The sequence below is a fragment of the Scyliorhinus torazame genome, chromosome 10, assembly GCF_047496885.1.
Source record: "Scyliorhinus torazame isolate Kashiwa2021f chromosome 10, sScyTor2.1, whole genome shotgun sequence".
Lineage (NCBI taxonomy): Eukaryota > Metazoa > Chordata > Chondrichthyes > Carcharhiniformes > Scyliorhinidae > Scyliorhinus > Scyliorhinus torazame.
In genome coordinates this window covers 133,450,330-133,470,623 of record NC_092716.1, presented here as the reverse complement: position 1 = coordinate 133,470,623, position 20,294 = coordinate 133,450,330, and the positions used below count along the sequence as shown (strand labels likewise).

Here is a 20,294-nt window from a genome sequence, read left to right as displayed (position 1 = left end):
ATACTGAAGGAGGCTGGAGAGGAAATTGCTGAGGCCTTGACAGAAATCTTTGGATCCTCGCTGTCTTCAGGGGATGTCCCGGAGGACTAGAGAATAGCCAATGTTGTTCCTCTGTTTAAGAAGGGTAGCAAGGATAATCCCGGGAACTACAGGCCGGTGAGCCTTACTTCAGTGGTAGGGAAATTACTGGAGAGAATTCTTCGAGACAGGATCTACTCCCATTTGGAAGCAAATGGACGTATTAGTGAGAGGCAGCATGGTTTTGTGAAGGGGAGGTCGTGTCTCACTAACTTGATAGAGTTTTTCGAGGAGGTCACTAAGATGATTGATGCAGGTAGGGCAGTAGATGTTGTCTATATGGACTTCAGTAAGGCCTTTGACAAGGTCCCTCATGGTAGACTAGTACAAAAGGTGAAGTCACATGGGATCAGGGGTGAACTGGCAAGGTGGATACAGAACTGGCTAGGCCATAGAAGGCAGAGGGTAGCAATGGAGGGATGCTTTTCTAATTGGAGGGCTGTGACCAGTGGTGTTCCACAGGGATCAGTTCTGGGACCTTTGCTCTTTGTAGTATATATAAATGATTTGGAGGAAAATGTAACTGGTCTGATTAGTAAGTTTGCAGACGACACAAAGGTTGGTGGAATTGCGGATAGCGATGAGGACTGTCTGAGGATACAGCAGGATTTAGAGTGTCTGGAGACTTGGGCGGAGAGATGGCAGATGGAGTTTAATCCGGACAAATGTGAGGTAATGCATTTTGGAAGGGCTAATGCAGGTAGGGAATATACAGTGAATGGTAGAACCCTCAAGAGTATTGAAAGTCAAAGAGATCTAGGAGTACAGGTCCACAGGTCATTGAAAGGGGCAACACAGGTGGAGAAGGTAGTCAAGAAGGCATACGGCATGCTTGCCTTCATTGGCCGGGGCATTGAGTATAAGAATTGGCAAGTCATGTTGCAGCTGTATAGAACCTTAGTTAGGCCACACTTGGAGTATAGTGTTCAATTCTGGTCGCCACACTACCAGAAGGATGTGGAGGCTTTAGAGAGGGTGCAGAAGAGATTTACCAGAATGTTGCCTGGTATGGAGGGCATAAGCTATGAGGAGCGATTGAATAAACTCGGTTTGTTCTCACTGGAACGAAGGAGGTTGAGGGGCGACCTGATAGAGGTATACAAAATTATGAGGGGCATAGACAGAGTGGATAGTCAGAGGCTTTTCCCCAGGGTAGAGGGGTCAATTACTAGGGGGCATAGGTTTAAGGTGAGAGGGGCAAGGTTTAGAGTAGATGTACGAGGCAAGTTTTTTACGCAGAGGGTAGTGGGTGCCTGGAACTCACTACCGGAGGAGGTAGTGGAAGCAGGGACGATAGGGACATTTAAGGGGCATCTTGACAAATATATGAATAGGATGGGAATAGAAGGATACGGACCCAGGAAGTGTAGAAGATTGTAGTTTAGTCGGGCAGTATGGTCGGCACGGGCTTGGAGGGCCGAAGGGCCTGTTCCTGTGCTGTACATTTCTTTGTTCTTTGAAAAGGGACTCTAATTCCCTTTTAAAGTCAGGGTCGCGACCCACGTGGTGAGTCACGAGCGGCTGTCAGGAGGGTCGCGGAGCCATGCATTGCGGCGTTCCTGATCACAGGAAGTAGTGCTGCAGCAGCCGGCTTTTAAAAATGCCGGCCACGACCAGCTTTCAGAATGTCGGCCGTGCTGCGCAGGCGTGCCTGCTCATCGGTGCGCCGGCCTGGAGCCCAGCGAGAAAGACCACCTCCTTCTGACTTAAGCGCACTGAGCCAGGAGCAGATTTAAAAATTGATGCAGTCTTCCTGCCTGAAGCAACGGCAGAAAGCAGGTCACGCGCCCCATACGCTGGTGTCATGTGTTCTGGGTGCAAGAGAGATTCCTCCACCTTGCAGCTGCCAACTGTGAGCTCCAAGGCTTCTGATGAACAACCCATGAAGAAGCTGAAAATAGGAATAAAGCAGCATAAAGATGATTACTTGAGGTATGGGTTATTAATTGTGCCACTGCAAATCAGGATTCAAAGTTTGTGTGTGTTACATGCAGGGATGTACTGGCAAATGAAAGATTAAAACACTCAAAACTTCAAATCGCATTTGAGGACAAACCTTTTTTTTCAACGGATGCAGTGAGATCTTAAATCATCAGCTGAAGTCATTATCAGAAATGTAACATTGAATAACAAAGCAAGTGTGATCGTGAGGATCAAGCAGGTTTACCTGTCACATTAAAGGCAAGTGAAAATGGTGGCTTGCGAAGGATGGCCGGTTGGTAAAAATGGGTCCTGGGCAAAAAAGTTTGAAAAACACTGCTCTAAATTACTATGGGATGCTTTGAGATATGAACACAAGTAGGCCATTTGGCCCCTTGAACCTGATCTATTTAATATCATGGCTGATCTGTTTGCATTGAGTTTCGCATTCCCATCTACCCCTGATAATCTTCGATTCTTGTTAGACAAGAGAATCATTAGGCAAGAGAATCAATGTATTAATAATATTCAGTGACTCCGTTTCTACCTCCTTCTGAGGCAAAGTTCCAAAGTTGCACAACACTCAGAAATAAATTCTCATCCCTGTCCTAAAGGAGGAACCCCTAATTTTAAAACAGTGCCAGCTTGTTCAGGACTCACCCACAAGAGCAAATATCCTTTTCACATTCCAGGTACCAATCTAGTAACATTTCTCTGAACCACCTCCAATGAATTTCCCTTCCGAAATGATGAGAGTTAAACTGCACACAGTAGTCGAGATGTGGTCTCACCAATGCCTTGTATAACTGAAGCTGATCCTTACTTGGAAGAGATTGTGAAAGGGTCTTTCCAAAAGCACGTCTTTTCCCTTTGCACAATTGTGGAACAGCTAACCACAGAGTAAATGCTGAGCCAGCTTCGTGGCTGCTGGCACCAAACTGAGTGAGACACCCTGACAAACACAGCAGCTTAAAATAGCCCAGTCACAAAGTGCGAAGACTGACACTTACTTTCTTTGCCCCCGTAATTACTTTGTGCAGTGCTTTTAACCAAGAGCAGGTCCCACCCGAGCCGAGAGGTGTTCCTGGCTCCAGTTGGACCTCTAATTATACGCTGCTCATTCTTTCCCTTTCACCTCATTGCTCCCTCCGATAATGCAGCATAAACAGCCCTGACCCCGAGTCACAGGTCATAATTGGCCAATTCCAAATTCACACCTGTGACTGGATGTTATCCAGAGTGACCTCGCAGACATCACCTGCTCTCCTCAAGGTGCGGTCTCATTCTTCAAGGACATTCCCCGACAATCGGTGTCCCCACTACTTCACACAGGTGACCCAACTGGGCGGCATGGACTGGTTGGGCCGAAGGGCCTGTTTCCATGCTGTAAACTTCTATGATTCTATGATTCTGTATTCTGGGCACATTCCAAGCGTGAGCTTTGATAGCCAGGTGGAATCAGAATCACTACAGTGCAGAAGGAGGCCATTCGGCCTATCAAGTATGCACCGACCCTCTGAAAGAGCACCCTATCTAGGCTCACGCCGATGCCCTATGCCCATAACCCCACCTAACCTGCACATCTTTGGACCGTGGGAGGAAACCCACGCAGACACGGGGAGAAAGTGAAAACTCCACACAGACAGTCATCCGAGGTCGGAATCGAACCCGGGTCCCTGGTGCTGTGAAGCAGCAGTGCTAACCACTGTGCCACCTTGCGGAGGGTTATCACGGTTGAGCTGGATCACATCTACACCAATGTCCTCGCCCTGGTGCAACGTGCATGAAACGACCGTAGGTTGGTCATGCCCCTACCCTAGGATGCTGAGGCTCACTGGAGTGCACCAATTACTGACAGAGATCACTAACCTGGCACAAGTCATGGGTGAAAATTGTAGCTAAGTTATGGAAAGCTAGGACGGCACTCTCAACCGGCCATAAAAATCCATTGAGGCTGGAAGTCAATTGAAATGGTTAAACTGAATTGATCGGACCTTTCTGACATAAAGGCATTCAGTGTTATTGAATGATGTTTCAGTGAACGTAAAGAGCAGTTACGATCAAGAACAGATTCAAGAGACTGAATGGTTTCCTCCACTTCCTACACGTCTAGATCTTTCTCTGTTATTTTCAGGGCAACTGGTCAAAGCAGACACTTTCAATACACATTCAAAGAATCATGATCAAGGTGTACAAAATTATGAGCGACATAGATAGGGTAGGTAGGAAGAAACCTTTCCCCTGAGTAGAGGGGTCAATAACCAGGGGACAGATATTTAAGGTAAGGGGCAGGAGATTTAAATGGGATTTGAGGAAATTATTTTCATCCAGAGGGTGGTTTGAATCTGGAACTCTCTCCCTGAAAGGGTGGTAGAGGCAGAGACCCTAACAAGGTTAAGCACTTAGATGAGCGCTTGGAATACCATGAGCATACAAAGCTACGGATCAAGTGCTGGAAAATGGGGCTAGAATAGGAAGGTGCTTGATGGCCGGCACAGGCATGAAGGGCCGAAGGGCCTCGTGGTGTGCTGTAAAGCTGACGATTACAGCACAGAAGATGGCCATGCTGGTTCCCCGGAGAACAATTCACGTCCAGCTACTCCCAGCATTCTCTGCCCACATCCCCACTCAATTCTTCCTTTTTAGATATTGAGAAAATGCAGAAAGATTTACAGCACAAAGAGGCCACTCTGCCTATTCACCCCCATTTGATGTAGTCAACTTGGACTTCAGCCAGGCTTTTGATAAGGTCCCACATGGGAGACTGATAGTGAAGAGTCCATGGGATCCAAGGAAATTTGTAAAATTGGATCCAGAATTGGTTGAGTGGCAGGAGGCAGAGGGTGACGACCGAGGGGTGTTTTTCTGACTGGAAGCCTATGTCCAGTGGGGTCCCGCAACGATCAGTGATGGGGCCCTTACTGTTTGTGGTTTATATAAATGATTTAGATTTAATGTAGGTGTCGAGGGCTGGCATGAACTATATGGGCTGAATGGCCTTGTTCTGTGCTATAACTTTTCTACGGTTCTATAGGAGGGTTGATCAGTATGTTCGCGGATGATACGAAAATTGATGGGGTGGTAAATAGTGAGGAACATAGAACCGTACAGCACAGAAAAGGCACTTTGGCCCTCGACGTTGTGCCGAGCCTTGTCCGAAACCAAGATCAAGCTATCCCACTCCCTGTCAGTCTGGTGTGCTCCATGTGCCTATCCAATAACCGCTTGAAAGTTCCTAAAGTGTCCGACTCCACGATCACAGCAGGCAGTCCATTCCACACCCTAACCACTCTCTGAGTAAAGAAGCTACCTCGGACATCCCTCCTATATCTCCCACCCTGAACCTTATGCGCCCTTGTAACAGCTACATCCACCCGAGGAAATAGTCTCTGAACGTCCACTCTATCTATCCCTCTCATTATCTTATAAACCTCTATTAAGTCGCCTCTCATCCTCCTCCACTCCAAAGAGAAAAGCCCTAGCTCCCTCAACCTTTCCTCATAAGACCCATCCTGCAAACCAGACAGCATCCTGGTAAATCTCCTTTGCATCCTTTCCAATGTTTCCATATCCTTCCTATAATGAGGTGACCAGAACTGCACACAATACTCCAAATGTGGTCTCACCAGGGTCATGTACAGCTGCAGCATAACCCCACGGCTCTTAAACTCAAGCCCCCTGTTAATAAACACTAACACACTATAAGCCTTCTTCACGGCTCTATCCACTCGAGTGACAACCTTCAGAGATCTGTGGACATGAACCCCAAGATCTCTCTGTTCCTCCACATTCCTCAGAACCCTGCCGGTGACCCTGTAATCCGCATTCAAATTTGTCCTACCAAAATGAATCACCTCGCACTTATCAGGGTTAAACTCCATCTGCCACTTTTCGGCCCAGCTCTGCATCCTATCAATGTCTCTTTGCAGCCTACAACAGCCCTCCACCTCATCCATTACTCTACCAATCTTGGTGTCATCAGCAAATTTACTGACCCACCCTTCAGCCCCCTCCTCCAAGTCATTGATAAAAATCACAAATAGCAGAGGACCCAGCACTGATCCCTGTGGTACACCGCTGGTAACTGGTCTCCAGTCTGAAAATTTTCCATTAACCACCCACCCTCTGTCTTCTATGTGATAGCCAGTTACTTATCCAATTGGCCAAATTTCCCTCTATCCCACACCTCCTTACATGAGCCGACCATGGGAACCTTATCAAACGCCTTACTAAAATCCATGTATACGACATCAACTACTCTACCTTCATCGACACACTTAGTTACCACCTCAAATAATTCAATCAAATTTGTGAGGCAAGACTTACTGTTGACTATCCCGGATTAAGCTGCATCTTTCCAAATGGTCATAAATCCTATCCTTCAGGACCTTTTCCATTAACTTACCGACCACCGAAGTAAGACTAACCAGCCTATAATTACCAGGGTCATTCCTATTCCCTTTCTTGAACAGAGGAACAACATTCACCACTCTCCAGTCCTCTGGCACTATCCCTGTGGACAGCGAGGACCCAAAGATCAAAGCCAAAGGCTCTGCAATCTCATCCCTTGCCTCCCAAAGAATCCTAGGACATATCCCATCTGGCCCAGGGGACTTGTCGACCCCAAGGTTTTTCAAAATTGCTAATAAATACGTCCTTCCTTATAGCCTTAGATCACTATATAAAGACGGGCTGGTCAGATGGGCTGATTGGTGGTAAATGGAATTCAATCCGGATAAGTGTGAGGTGATACACTTGGTGGGACAAACAATGCAAGGGATTACATGATGAACGACAGGACCCAGGGAATCACCGATGATCAGAGGGACCTTGATGTGCATGTATACTGGTCACTTAAGGTAGCAAAGTAGGTGGATACAATAGTTATGAAGGCATATGATATACTTGCCTTTAATAGCCGAGGTATAGAGTTTGAGAGCAGGGAGGTTATGCTGGAACTGTATAAAACGTTGGTTAGGCCACAGCTAGAGTAGAGCACTGAGTGCAGTTCTGGAATCCACATTATCCAGTCCAAAGATGTACAGGTTGGGTGGATTGGCCATGCTAAATTGCCGTTAGTGTCCAAAAAAAGGTTAGGTGGGGTAACTGGGTTACGAAGATAGGGTGGGGTGTAGGGTGCACTTTCCAAGGGCCGATGCAGAATCGATGGGCTAAATGGCCTCCTTCTGCAATGTAAATTCTATGAAAATTCTTTGTCAGTTGATGCTTGCATCATGAGGTACTGGGTCAGAGAAGTCTTGTCTGTTCACAGGTCTCCTTCTGCACTGTAAATTCTATATCTATGACAACGTCCTTGCTCTTGTATTCTGCATCTCAGCTAAGAAACAAAAGGATTTCATCTGCCTTCTTCACCACCTTATCGACCTGTCCTGCTACCTTCAGGGATCTGTACACATTCATTCTGTGGGCAGCATGGTTGCATAACGGTTAGCACAGTGACTTCACAGCTCCAGGGTCCCAGGTTTGATTCCCGGCTTGGGTCACTGTGCGGAGTCTGCACTTTATCCCCGTGTCTGCGTGGGTTTCCTCCAGGTGCTCCGGTTTCCTCCCACAGTCCAAAGATGTGCAGGTTAGGTGGATTGGCCATGCTGAATTGCCCTTAGTGTTCAAAAAAAAGATTGGGTAAGGTTACGGGGAGGGTGGAGGTGTGAGCTTGGGTAAGGTGCTCTTTCCAAGGGCCGGTGCAGACTCGATGGGCCGAATGGCCTCATCCTGCACTGTAAATTCTATGATCTATGATTCCAAGGTCCCTCATTTCCTCTACACCTCAGTTTACTCGCATTTATTGTGTAATCCTTGCCTTGTTTGACCTCCTCAAATGCATCACCTCACATTTCCCTGGGCTGAATTCCATTTGCCACTTTTCTGGGCACCTGACCAGTTCATTTATATCTTCCTGCAGTTGACAGAAATCCTCCTCGCTATATACCGCGCGACATATTTATGTGTTGTTTGCAAACATCTTGATCATGCCCCCTACATTTACATCAAAACCATTTATACCATAAAAAGCAGGATTACCAAGCCCTGCTGAACCCACTTGAAATTATTTCAGTGAAATGTTTTATCTATTTTACATGTGTTTAAATATTCAGAGTAAATGCAGAATGAAAATGGCTAAATTAAACTGATAGTTTGTACCAGTGTAAATTACTAGTTGGATTATATAATTTTTGGCATGTGCTTTTGCTACATCTTATTTGTAAATAAATCCAAATCATAGTTAAGCCTGTATGAAAGAGTCTAATGGTGTGATATTTTCCAATCTGCCACAATACGAAAAGTGTAATGGTTGTCTTAGGAGTGATTTGCTGAGCTTAACTGTTGGACCCGAATACAATATTTCAGCTTTGCTCAAATCTAAAGATATGGGGAGCAGTCTGTCTGTGGATGTGACTAGGGTACTAACTCTGGGTGAATGGAACATCTTCTACCATGTACACGGTCCAGGCGAAAGCAATCTTTTGCCCTGCTGTTGGTGCTATTTTTGTTGCCCATGGGTCCATTTTTGTTTTACTGGGTAAAATAATGAAAACACTTGTTATACTGAGAAAAAGTTGCAACTTTCTAACTACAGTAAATACAACCCTGGTGTGACTCTGGGACATTTACTTGCGTCAACATTTTGTTAAATTACATGTGAGGCTCCTGTGGTTTTACCGCTAGCATTAAATAAATCCTCGATGGTCATATGGGGTGGTGCTGAACTGAGGACCATCACGCCTTGACAGGACGGGGAATTACACCCCTCTGGGAGGCTCATTCACAGGGTGTCGCAGCTGGTTTTTCGGGTGGCATTTGGAGAAGGTTGAAGTTGATATATAGGAAAGGGGCAGAAAACTAAGCCAAGGGCATAACTGTGACTGGACACAACAATACATGAATACACCAGAAAATGTACACGCTGGCTCTGGTGTGACGGGATTGATACAATATGCTTCATATTGTGCTTCATTTGATAGGAAGGCCAAGCAAGGAGCCAGACCCCACAGGCAAGACGCTGATCGTAAGTGGGGTACATTATTAAGTGAGATGCTCCTCCAGTCTCGGTTGACAGTGTAGGTGAAGAAAGGCACTTGTAGCATTGATGATCTGTTAGTCTTACATTAGTCTTAAAAGATGTTAATTGTTTAGCAGATAATAATAAATAGCAAAGGACAGTGGTAACAGAAAGTGCAGGAGCAGGAACATTTTGAAAGGACAGGAAGTTTTCACTCCATGCGCCTCAACACTGCCTGCAACTATTTTTGCATACACTCATACCTACAATCATCTCTTCTTAAATCTTTAAGCCAAAAGCAAAAAAAAGTTAGGCTTTTCTTTTCTTGGAACAGTCCCACTAAAATAACCAGGAATATCTAGAACTAAATTTAAATTTCATTGGGATGTGCAACCATCAAGGAGGAGACTTCAGGAGGCAAATGTGTGAGGTGTGAGAGGGGAGGGAGTGCCAGGGATCATATGATATCAGGAAAGGGAGGGAAGAAACACAGGGCTTAATAAAAGGCAGGAAAGCAAAAAACAGCAGACAGGGAACCTGGACAGAAAGAGGCAAAGATGTTGATGGTCCTGCTTGCAGTTGTCTGGCTCTGCCTGTGTCCTGGAGCCGAGCTGGGGCCGGGTGCACTCCGAGAGCGCCGCGGTCTCGTTGACATGGCCATGACCTTGTGGTGTTATCGTTCCAAACTGGGAATTCCCCTCCTCAAGCTCCACAACTACGGCTGCTATTGTGGCACTGGTGGCTCGAGTAGGCCGGTCGATCAGGTCGACCAGTGCTGCTTCCTACACGACTGCTGTTATTACCACACCAGAGTGACCCTGGGCTGTCACAGTCACGTCAAATGGAGCCTATACAACTTCACATGCAAGAGGGCCCAGACAGAGTGTAAAGGGAGGACCGTGTGTACCAGGATGTCATGCGAGTGCGACAGGGCCTTTGCCGAGTGTTTGTCCAGGGCTAAGCCCAGCGACCTGCACTACTTCTACAAGACAAGGTTCTGCAAGGAGAACAAATCTGTCTGCCCAGCCATCTTCCCCAACTCCACTACCATAATGGACTGGATTAAACAAGGCAACTGAAGCCTGGGGCACCTGCATCACAGGCAACAGCAACATTGTTCCACACACACACTGGACCTCAAGCTGCAGTGGTACACCACACTGGAGATCAGTTACTCAGGGGACTGCTGCATCAGCCACAGCTGGGGACTGGCTACAAAAAGCACAATCTAACCTGGCATACGTGACTTTAAAACAGAAAGTGCCAGCACCAAGGAGGTACCAATTTACACAAAGTACAGGGTTCTTTAAGATAGCTTATTATGTTACTGCACAATTTTTATCTTGTAAATAAAAATAAATGAAATATATTTAATGAGTGTACCATCCAAATGGCTTAAAGCACTGCCTTGTGTCACAGTGAATTGTGAATACTGCTCGTGAATGGGGGACAGGAGCAACCCATTGCAGTACCTCCTCACTATCCACTCACCTCAATGCAAAGGATACTTGATAATATTAACGTTAAATTATATACCAGAATACACAGTCGACAAACACAAAGAGGCACTTCTGAGTGTTGGAGGGAAGGCGACACAGATTTGATAATGGCCAGAGTAGCCAAGAAATAAACCAGCATATCAAACACGAATATCACAGCATCACCATAGATTTTGAGTGCACAGTGCAAAGGGGGAAATCCATAAACAAAGTGCAGGTTGGGCACTGCCTCCCATACATTCACTGTCTCTTACTCAGCTATGAGCGGGATCAGCACTTGGAGGAACGGGGGACAGTTGGTCCGGCTCTACGGGGGGGGGTCTGTCCGGCTCTAATGGGAAGGGTTCGGTCCGGCTCTACTGGGAAAGGGGGGGGTCGGTCCGGCTCTACTGGGAAGGGGGGTCTGTCCGGCTCTACTGGGAAGTGGTGGTCGGTCCGGCTCTACTGGGGCGTGGTGGTCGGTCCGGCTCTACTGGGGCGGGGGGGGTCGCTCCGGCTCTACTGGGGCGGGGGGGTGGGTTGGTCCATCTCTATGGGGAGGGGGTCTGTCCATCTCTATGGGGAGGGGGTCTGTCCATCTCTATGGGGAGGGGGTCTGTCCATCTCTATGGGGAGGGGGTCTGTCCATCTCTATGGGGAGGGGGTCTGTCCATCTCTATGGGGAGGGGGGTCTGTCCATCTCTATGGGGAGGGGGTCTGTCCATCTCTATGGGGAGGGGGTCTGTCCATCTCTATGGGGAGGGGGTCTGTCCATCTCTATGGGGAGGGGGTCTGTCCATCTCTATGGGGAGGGGGTCTGTCCATCTCTATGGGGAGGGGGTCTGTCCATCTCTATGGGGAGGGGGTCTGTCCATCTCTATGGGGAGGGGGTCTGTCCATCTCTATGGGGAGGGGGTCTGTCCATCTCTATGGGGAGGGGGTCTGTCCATCTCTATGGGGAGGGGGTCTGTCCATCTCTATGGGGAGGGGGTCTGTCCATCTCTATGGGGAGGGGGTCTGTCCATCTCTATGGGGAGGGGGTCTGTCCATCTCTCTGGGGAGGGGGTCTGTCCATCTCTCTGGGGAGGGGGTCTGTCCATCTCTCTGGGGAGGGGGTCTGTCCATCTCTCTGGGGAGGGGGTCTGTCCATCTCTATGGGGAGGGGGTCTGTCCATCTCTATGGGGAGGGGGTCTGTCCATCTCTATGGGGAGGGGGTCTGTCCATCTCTATGGGGAGGGGGTCTGTCCATCTCTATGGGGAGGGGGTCTGTCCATCTCTATGGGGAGGGGGTCTGTCCATCTCTATGGGGAGGGGGGGCTGTCCATCTCTATCGGGAGGGGGGGGGGCTGTCCATCTCTATCGGGAGGGGGGGGGCTGTCCAGTTCTATGGGAGGGGGGGGGGGCTGTCCAGTTCTATGGGAGGGTGGGGGGCTGTCCATCACTATGGGGAGGGGGGGGGGGGCGGGAGTCTGTCCAGCTCTATGGGGAGGGGGTCTGTCCAGCTCCATGGGGGGGTGGGGCTGCCCAGCTCTATGGGAGGGGGGGGGGGGGGGGAGGGCTGTCCAGCTCTATGGGAGGGGGGGGCTGTCCAGTTCTATGGGAAGGGGGGGCTGTCCATCACTATGGGGAGGGGGGGGGCGGGAGTCTGTCCAGCTCTATGGGGCTGGGGGGGGGGGCTGTCCAGCTCTATGGGGCTGGGGGGGGGGGGGGGGCTGTCCAGCTCTATGGGGAGGGGGTCTGTCCAGCTCCATGGGGAGGGGGGGGCCTGTCCAGCTCTATGGGGAGGGGGGGGGGCTGTCCAGCTCCATGGGGAGGGGGCTGTCCAGATCTATGGGGAGGGGGCTGTCCAGATCTATGGGGAGGGGGCTGTCCAGATCTATGGGGAGGGGGCTGTCCAGATCTATGGGGAGGGGGCTGTCCAGCTCTATGGGGAGGGGGTCTGTCCAGCTCCATGGGAGGGGGGGGGCTGTCCAGCTCTATGGGGAGGGGGTCTGTCCAGCTCCATGGGGAGGGGGGGGGGTCTGTCCAGCTCCATGGGGAGGGGGGGGGGTCGTCCAGCTCTATGGGGAGGGGGGGGGGGGCTGTCCAGCTCCATGGGGGGGGGGGTCTGTCCAGCTCCATGGGGGGGGGGGGGGGCTGTCCAGCTCCATGGGGGGGGGGGCTGTCCAGCTCCACGGGGAGGGGGGGGGGGGGGCTGTCCAGCTCTATGGGGAGGGGGGGGGCTGTCCAGCTCTATGGGGAGGGGGTCTGTCCAGCTCCATGGGAGGGGGGGGGCTGTCCAGCTCTATGGGGAGGGGGTCTGTCCAGCTCCATGGGGAGGGGGGGGGGGGTCTGTCCAGCTCCATGGGGAGGGGGGGGGGGGGGGTCGTCCAGCTCTATGGGGAGGGGGGGGGGGGGGGCTGTCCAGCTCCATGGGGGGGGGGGGTCTGTCCAGCTCCATGGGGGGGGGGGGGGGGGGGGGGCTGTCCAGCTCCATGGGGGGGGGGGCTGTCCAGCTCCACGGGGAGGGGAGGGGGGCTGTCCAGCTCTATGGGGAGGTGGCGGCCGCCCTCTCTTCCTGGGTAAGTCTCTTGCTCTCGGGGACAGGATATCTCGGCGACTCGGCTCACCTGGATCAACACCTTGACGAACATGAGCGGGTGCGATAGAACCGTCAGCCCCGCTCCCAGATAGAGCTGGCTCCAGGTGTCCGCCATTGTGAACCCAGAACACACCGCGCGGAACCGGAAATAGACACAGAGGGAGGAGCCTCGGGGACTGTATGTCCACACAGAGTGTGTGTACAGACAGAGAAATATAGAGTACACAGAGTGCTTACAGACAGACATATAGAGTACACAGAGTGTGTACAGACAGAGATATAGAGTACACAGTGTGTACAGACAGAGATATAGAGTACACAGTGTGTACAGACAGAGAAATATAGAGTACACAGAGTGCTTACAGACAGACATATAGAGTACACAGAGTGTGTACAGACAGAGATATAGAGTACACAGTGTGTACAGACAGAGAAATATAGAGTACACAGAGTGCTTACAGACAGACATATTGAGTACACAGAGTGTGTACAGACAGAGATATAGAGTACACAGTGTGTACAGACAGAGAAATATAGAGTACACAGAGTGCTTACAGACAGACATATAGAGTACACAGAGTGTGTACAGACAGAGATATAGAGTACACAGTGCGTACAGACAGAAATATAGAGTACACAGTGTGTGTGGTAGTCACCACTGATGTATATATTAGGTGCTTTGTGGTCAGTCTCTGTACTACAGGTACGGGGGTAGTTCCCTGCCTGCTGGCTCCACCCAGTAGGCGGAGTATAAATATGTGTGCTCCTCGTACAGCAGCCATTTCGCCAGCTGCTGTCGGAGGCCACACATCTTAGTGTAATAAAGCCTCGGAGGCATGCAAGTCAAGGCCTCCCTGTACATGGACGACGTTGCCGTTTTCTGCTCGGATCCTGCGTCTGTACGCAGGCTCTTGACCACCTGCGACTAGTTTGAACTGGCCTCTGGAGCCAAGGTAAACCGGGGCAAGAGCGAGGCCATGTTCTTTGGGAACTGGGCCGACCGGTCCTTTGTCCCCTTCACTGTCAGGTCAGATTACCTGAAGGTGCTGGGGATATGGTTCGGAGCTGCTGGGGCGTGCACCAAAAACTGGGAGGAGCGCATAGGAAAGGTAAGACAGAAACTGGGCTGGTGGGAGCAACGCTCCCTCTCCATTGCGGGCAAAACCCTGGTCATCAGGTGTGAGGTACTCTCGGTGCTACTGTACGTGGCGCAGGTCTGGCCCATAACCCGACCCTACGCCACAGCAGTCACCCGGGCCATCTTCAAATTTATCTGGCGATCCAAGATGGACCGTGTCCGAAGGGACACCATGTACAAACCTCTGGAGAAGGGAGGGCGGAACGTACCCAACGCCTCCCTCATCCTGTTGGCCACCTTTGTGTCCAGCTGCATCAAGCTGAGCGTGGACCCCCAGTATGCAAACACCAAGTGTCACTACATACTGAGGTTCTACCTGTCCCCGGTGTTGCGAAGGATGGGCCTGGCCTCATTGCCGCGGAACGCTCCAAGTAGTTGGACCGTACCGTACCACCTGTCCTTTGTGGAAAAGTTTTTGAAGGAAAACACCTTTGACCACAAGGCAATGAAGCAGTGGTCAGCACGTAATGTCCTCGAGGCCCTCAGGGAAAAAGAGACCGTGGAGGACGTTGGATGGTTCCCTGAGCAGACTGCCAGAGTCATCTGGCAGAACGCCTCATCACCAGAACTTTCAAACAAGCACCAAGACCTAGCTTGGCTGGTGGTGAGAAGGGCCCTCCCTGTCAGATTCTTCATGCACACCCGAAGGCTCTGCACCAATGCACGCTGCCCTCGGAGTGGCTGTGGGGGAAATGAGATGGTCACACACCTCCTTGTGGAATGTGCCTTTGCAAAGAAGGTCTGGAGAGAGATGCAGTGGTATTTGTCAAGGTTTATCCCAAACAGATCTGTGACACAGGACTCTGTGCTCTACGGACTGTTTCCAGGGACACACACCGAGACAAATATCAACTGCTGCTGGAAGGTCATCAACTCGGTAAAAGACGCTCTTTGGTCTGCCCGAAACTTGCTGATCTTCCAGTGCAAAGAATTGTCCTCGACCGAGTGTTGCAGACTGGCACATTCCAAGGTCCAGGACTACGTGCTGAGGGACGCACTCAAGCTTGGGGCAGCTGCCGCCAAGGCGCAATGGGGAAAGACCACTGTGTAAAGTCTTTCCAGCAAATGTACACCGAGGGGCCGGTAACAGTGTAAAGCCCCTCGGTCGGGGCAACCAACACTCCAATGTACAAAAAAACTGGCACTGTAAATATTTAAGAAGGAATTGTAATGTAAAGAGTGATATGTGTATGACAATATCAAAATTGAATGGAAGAAAGTCAAGGCAACATGTAACCCTGCCGGAAATGTACAGTCAAGACAATTTGAAATGTTTCTGTAATGCTCATGATAAATTTTTATGAATAAAGTATATTTTTTTGAAAAAATAAAATAAAATAAAGCCTCGATTGCACCCAACTCTCGTCTTTGTGTAATTGATCGTGCATCAATTTATTACACTAAAGTTTTCAGAAGATTGTCCTCCGCATCAAGCGGATCGCCTGCAGCTGGATCCGCAATCAGGCAACGCCAAAAAGGACTTTGAACATTGGCTAGCCTGTTTCGAAGCTTGCATCAGGTCTGCACCAGACCCAATTCCGGAAGCTCAGAAGATTCAGATCCTCTACACGCGGCTGAGCTCCAACGTCTTTCCACTTATCCAGGACGCGCCGACCTACTGTTGCTCTGTTTCTCTGGTTATGAATATGGCGGTCAATATGGTCGCCTTCCTTAATCCTAATTATGTTTGCTTTAGAATCGCCAGGTATGTCTCGATATCGCAACAAGGTTCAAACCCGAATAATGATCAAAGAGCCAATACACCAGTTAGTTAGTTCAAAGTCAATACTATTTAATTACACACACAGTAATATCTACTCATGCACAAAGTACTACAAACTAAACTATCTCTAATGCTAACGCCTATACTTAGTTTCGGGTGCCCACTCAGAGGAACAATGGCCGTTGTTCGGATCTGAGGTTGTTGGGTTCGAAGTGGTACAGGAGAACAGCCAAGGTCGTCGTCTGGTAGCGAGCGTTGACCTTGGACTTACTTGCTTCTGGTGCAGCTGGTAGATGGGTCTCTCCACTTTGAGAACCGATTCCAAGAGAGCGATTCTCTCATGGGGGTTCCTTCTTATACCCGGAGGGGCTTCGCGTGCTTTTAGGCGGGCCTTAAACTTGGCCCCAATTAATTGGGCCTCTTCTTGATCACTGGTATTGATCTTGACCAATAAAGGGGTGGGTGCCCTGATGGCTGGGCGTGTCTTTGGTGGCCGCTGGCCTGGCTTTGTTTGTGCTTTCGGTTTGGGGAACTGGCGCCGGAATGCCTGGAGCATTATCGGTTGCTTGAGTGTCTTTCCTTTGTTCCCGGAGATGGGCCATCAATATGTTTCATAGATTCATAGAATTTACAGTGCAGAAGGAGGCCATTCGGCCCATCGAGTCTGCACCGGCTCTTGGAAAGAGCAACCTACCCAAGGTCCACACCTCCACCCTATCCCCATAACCCAGCAACCACACCCAACACTATGGGCAATTTTGGACACTAAGGGCAATTTAGCATGGTCAATCCACCTAACCTGCACATCTTTGGACTGTGGGAGGAAACCGGAGCACCCAGAGGAAATCCACGCACACACGGGGAGAACGTGCAGACTACGCACAGACAGTGATCCAAGCCGGAATCGAACCTGGGACCCTGGAGCTGTGAAGCAATTGTGCTATCCACAATGCTACCATGCTGCCCTGTTAATTGACTTATAGTTTCAGCTCCGTCTGGGAGCTGTCTTTCCAATATGCATACAGGCTATGTGCCTGCTTGCTTTCCTAACATTGTATACAGTTCCCTACAGTCTTTGCGAGCGTCCATTTTGTATTCTGGAAGTGGCCATCCCAGATGGCTACACACCCTCCTTACGCGAGGCGTGAAGGATCATATTACTGCATCTTCTTTGTTCTGTTCCTAAGTCGGGCACCCAGAAGCAAGGACAGGCTCTACGCTACTCTGTCCTATGGATTGGAACTTTGACCTAAATTACTTTATGTACACACATCATTATAATTATAAAATTCTATGGGGCGCTATGACATTCAGGCATGCATTACAAAATAAAAACACGGGAACCTCTAACTATCCTTATCTAAACTATCCTTAATCAATGAAAAGCATGTACAACATTTGAAACTATACAGTAGCAGCAACACATGTTTCTGTGGCTTGGCAGTCAAGCACAGAGTTTTACATTTTTATTAGAACAAACAAACACAAAAAAAACCCAGTCGATGCACTTTAATTCACTTAAAGGGCGTGGGGGGTTTGTTGAAGTCTGAAAATAGGGGATCTGAATGTGTATACCGGAGTGAGGGAGGCTTTCCTCCGCCATTTCCTAAGTCTTAGTGTCTGAACGACACTGCAGAGTATTGCAATTACTAATAGTGCTTCTACAACGTAGGACAGGGAATACCAAGTAATGAACTTGTCACACCAGGTTGGTGTATCGGTTGCTATCTTTGGGTACAGTGTATGGCAGGGAAGGGAAACATTTACGGCCTGTGTGGTAGGGGTCGGGGGGCCGCGTCCGCGTGTAACTGTAGGGAAGCCTCGAAGATACAAATGTAGACCATGATGGTTGTCTTCATGTTCTTCTTCTTTCTTTCATAGTCCTCTTGAGGCTTCTGTGGTTCCGGATTTCTATGGACACAAGCGTAATTCCTGTTATTATCTTTTTAAAAAAATATATTTATTCAAATTTTTCAACTGATTTTCAACAACCCCCCCCCCCCACACCCAACAAAAAGAAAGAAACAAGAACACAACAATCAAAAATTATACATTGGATTTCCCCCATATACAATAACCCCCCATATAACATTTAAAAACACAAATAGGGAACCCCCCCCCCCACCCAAACGCCCCCCCCAAAAGAAACCCCCCACCCCCGCCCCTGGGCTGCTGCTGCTGCTGACCTCCTCCTAACGCTCCGCGAGATAGTCTAGGAACGGTTGCCACCGCCTGAGGAACCACTGCACAGACCCTCGCAAGGCAAACTTTATCCTCTCCAGCTTGATGAACCCTGCCATGTCATTGATCCAAGCTTCCACACTAGGGGGCTTCGCATCTTTCCATAATAGCAAAATTCTCCGCCGGGCTACCAGGGATGCAAAGGCCAGAATACCGGCCTCTTTCGCCTCCTGCACTCCTGGCTCGTCCATTACTCCAAATAATGCCAACCCCCAGCTCGGCTTGACCCGGGCTTTCACCACCTTGGACATAGTCCTCGCAAAACCCCTCCAAATCCCATCCAGTGCCGGGCACGACCAGAACATATGGACGTGATTTGCCGGGCTTCCTGAGCACCTCCCACATTTGTCCTCCACCCCAAAGAACCTACACAATCTCGCCCTTGTCATATGCACTCTGTGAGTAACTTTGAACTGTATTAGGCTGAGCCTGGCGCAAGAGGTGGAAGAATTAATCCTACTCAGGCCATCAGCCCACAGACCCTCATCTATCTCCTCTCCCAGCTCCTCCTCCCACTTGCCCTTTAACCCCTCCACCGAGGCCTCCTCCTCTTCCTTCAGCTCCTCGTAAATCGCCGAAACTTTGCCTTCTCCAACCCATACACCCGAAATCACCCTGTCCTGAATCCCCTGTGCCGGGAGCAGCGGGAATTCCCTCACCTGCCACCTCACAAACACCCTCACTTGCATGTACCTGAAAATGTTTCCAGGGGTAGCCCAAACTTCTCCTCCAGCGCCCCTAGGCTCGCAAACGTCCCATCGATGAACAGGTCCCCCATTCTCGCAAATGTCCCATCGATGCCAGCTCCAAAACCCCCCATCCATCCTTCCCGGGACGAACCGATGATTCTCCCGAATCGGGGACCAAACCGAGGCTCCCACCTCGCCCCTGTGTCGCCTCCACTGCCCCCAGATCTTCAGCGTCGCCGCCAGTTATTATCTTGTTTAAGATCTCGTATGTCTGTCTGTCTGTCCGTTTATTGCCAATGACCCATTATTCACCATCTGTGACTCCCTCATTTTTTTTTTAAACCACATATTTGGGACAAGACATCCGAGAAAAAAATACGGACACATTGCGAGCAGTCTTGCAGCCTGTGCGATCAATGCGGTGAATGTACCATCCCAGTGTTTGAGGATGTAAATAGCATATGGATAGCAAACTAAGGCTCGCCGTAAAACAAACAAAAGAGTTTTGAATTAAAAGTTCCAAATGGGGTGCGTATGGGTAAGAATGGGTGGAATCCCCGGGTAGGACGGTGACCAGTGCCGTATGTACTCTACCTGAGCGTAGCTGACCAAATGGGGGTCCTCAGGCAGGGCGGGGATTAGTGCCGTTATTCCACTGCCTGAGTGACCGGGCAAGAATGGTAAGAATTTGTGGTCAAAGCAGAAGAGTAGCCAACCAGTCCTAGAAATGACCGGAGGGCTGTGGCATTATGGGGCAGGGATAATTTGACGATCGAGTCGACTCGTTTCTGCTCGATCTCGCGTTTGCCGTGTGTGATCACTGTTCCTAAGTAAATCACTTTGTCCTGTAAAATCTGGGCCTTTTTGGGGTTCACTTTACAGCCAATGTTGAAGGAATCCTAATAGTTCGGCGCGAAGTGAAATGTGCTCTCGCTTGTGTCCGTCTGCAAAAGCAAATCATCTACATATTGGACCAGACAATCGGGTCGGGAAAATTTTGCTAATCCATTTGCCAGCTGTCGGTGGAAAATGGAGGGGGAATTGTGGAAGCCTTGTGGAAGGCACGTCCACGTATACCGCTGTCCCTGGAATGTGAATGCGAATTTATATTGGCAGGCTTTATCCAATGGAATGGACCAAAAGCCGTTGCTAATGTCCAAAACCGAAAAAAACTTTGATTGGAGTCCCTGTTTTAGCATTGTCTCGGGACCCATGGCTACGGTGGGGGCTGCTACTGGGGTTACTTTGTTTAGTTCCCGATAATCAATGGTCAGTCACCATGATCCATCGGGTTTCCTGACGGGCCAAATTGGGCCATTGTTCGGGGAGGCTACTGATCGGAGTACGCCTTGGTCAAGCAGACTCTGAATAACTTTTGAGATTTCTCCCTCTGCTTCTTGGGGAAAACCGTACTGCTTTTGGGG

At 49.6% G+C, this 20,294-nt stretch overlaps 1 protein-coding gene across 2 annotated transcripts in view; it reads right to left on the bottom strand.

Annotated features, from left to right (window-relative positions):
* mtch2 (mitochondrial carrier homolog 2) overlaps positions 1-13,227 on the bottom strand; it is a 93,673-nt gene extending 80,446 nt beyond the window's left edge. For both annotated transcript variants that reach the window (XM_072518766.1, XM_072518767.1), the window contains exon 1: positions 13,108-13,227. In XM_072518766.1, the coding sequence (XP_072374867.1) occupies positions 13,108-13,194 (87 nt within the window). In that variant the 5' untranslated portion in view covers positions 13,195-13,227. The remainder of the gene's footprint in view (positions 1-13,107) is intronic.
* Positions 13,228-20,294: the final 7,067 nt, after the last annotated feature.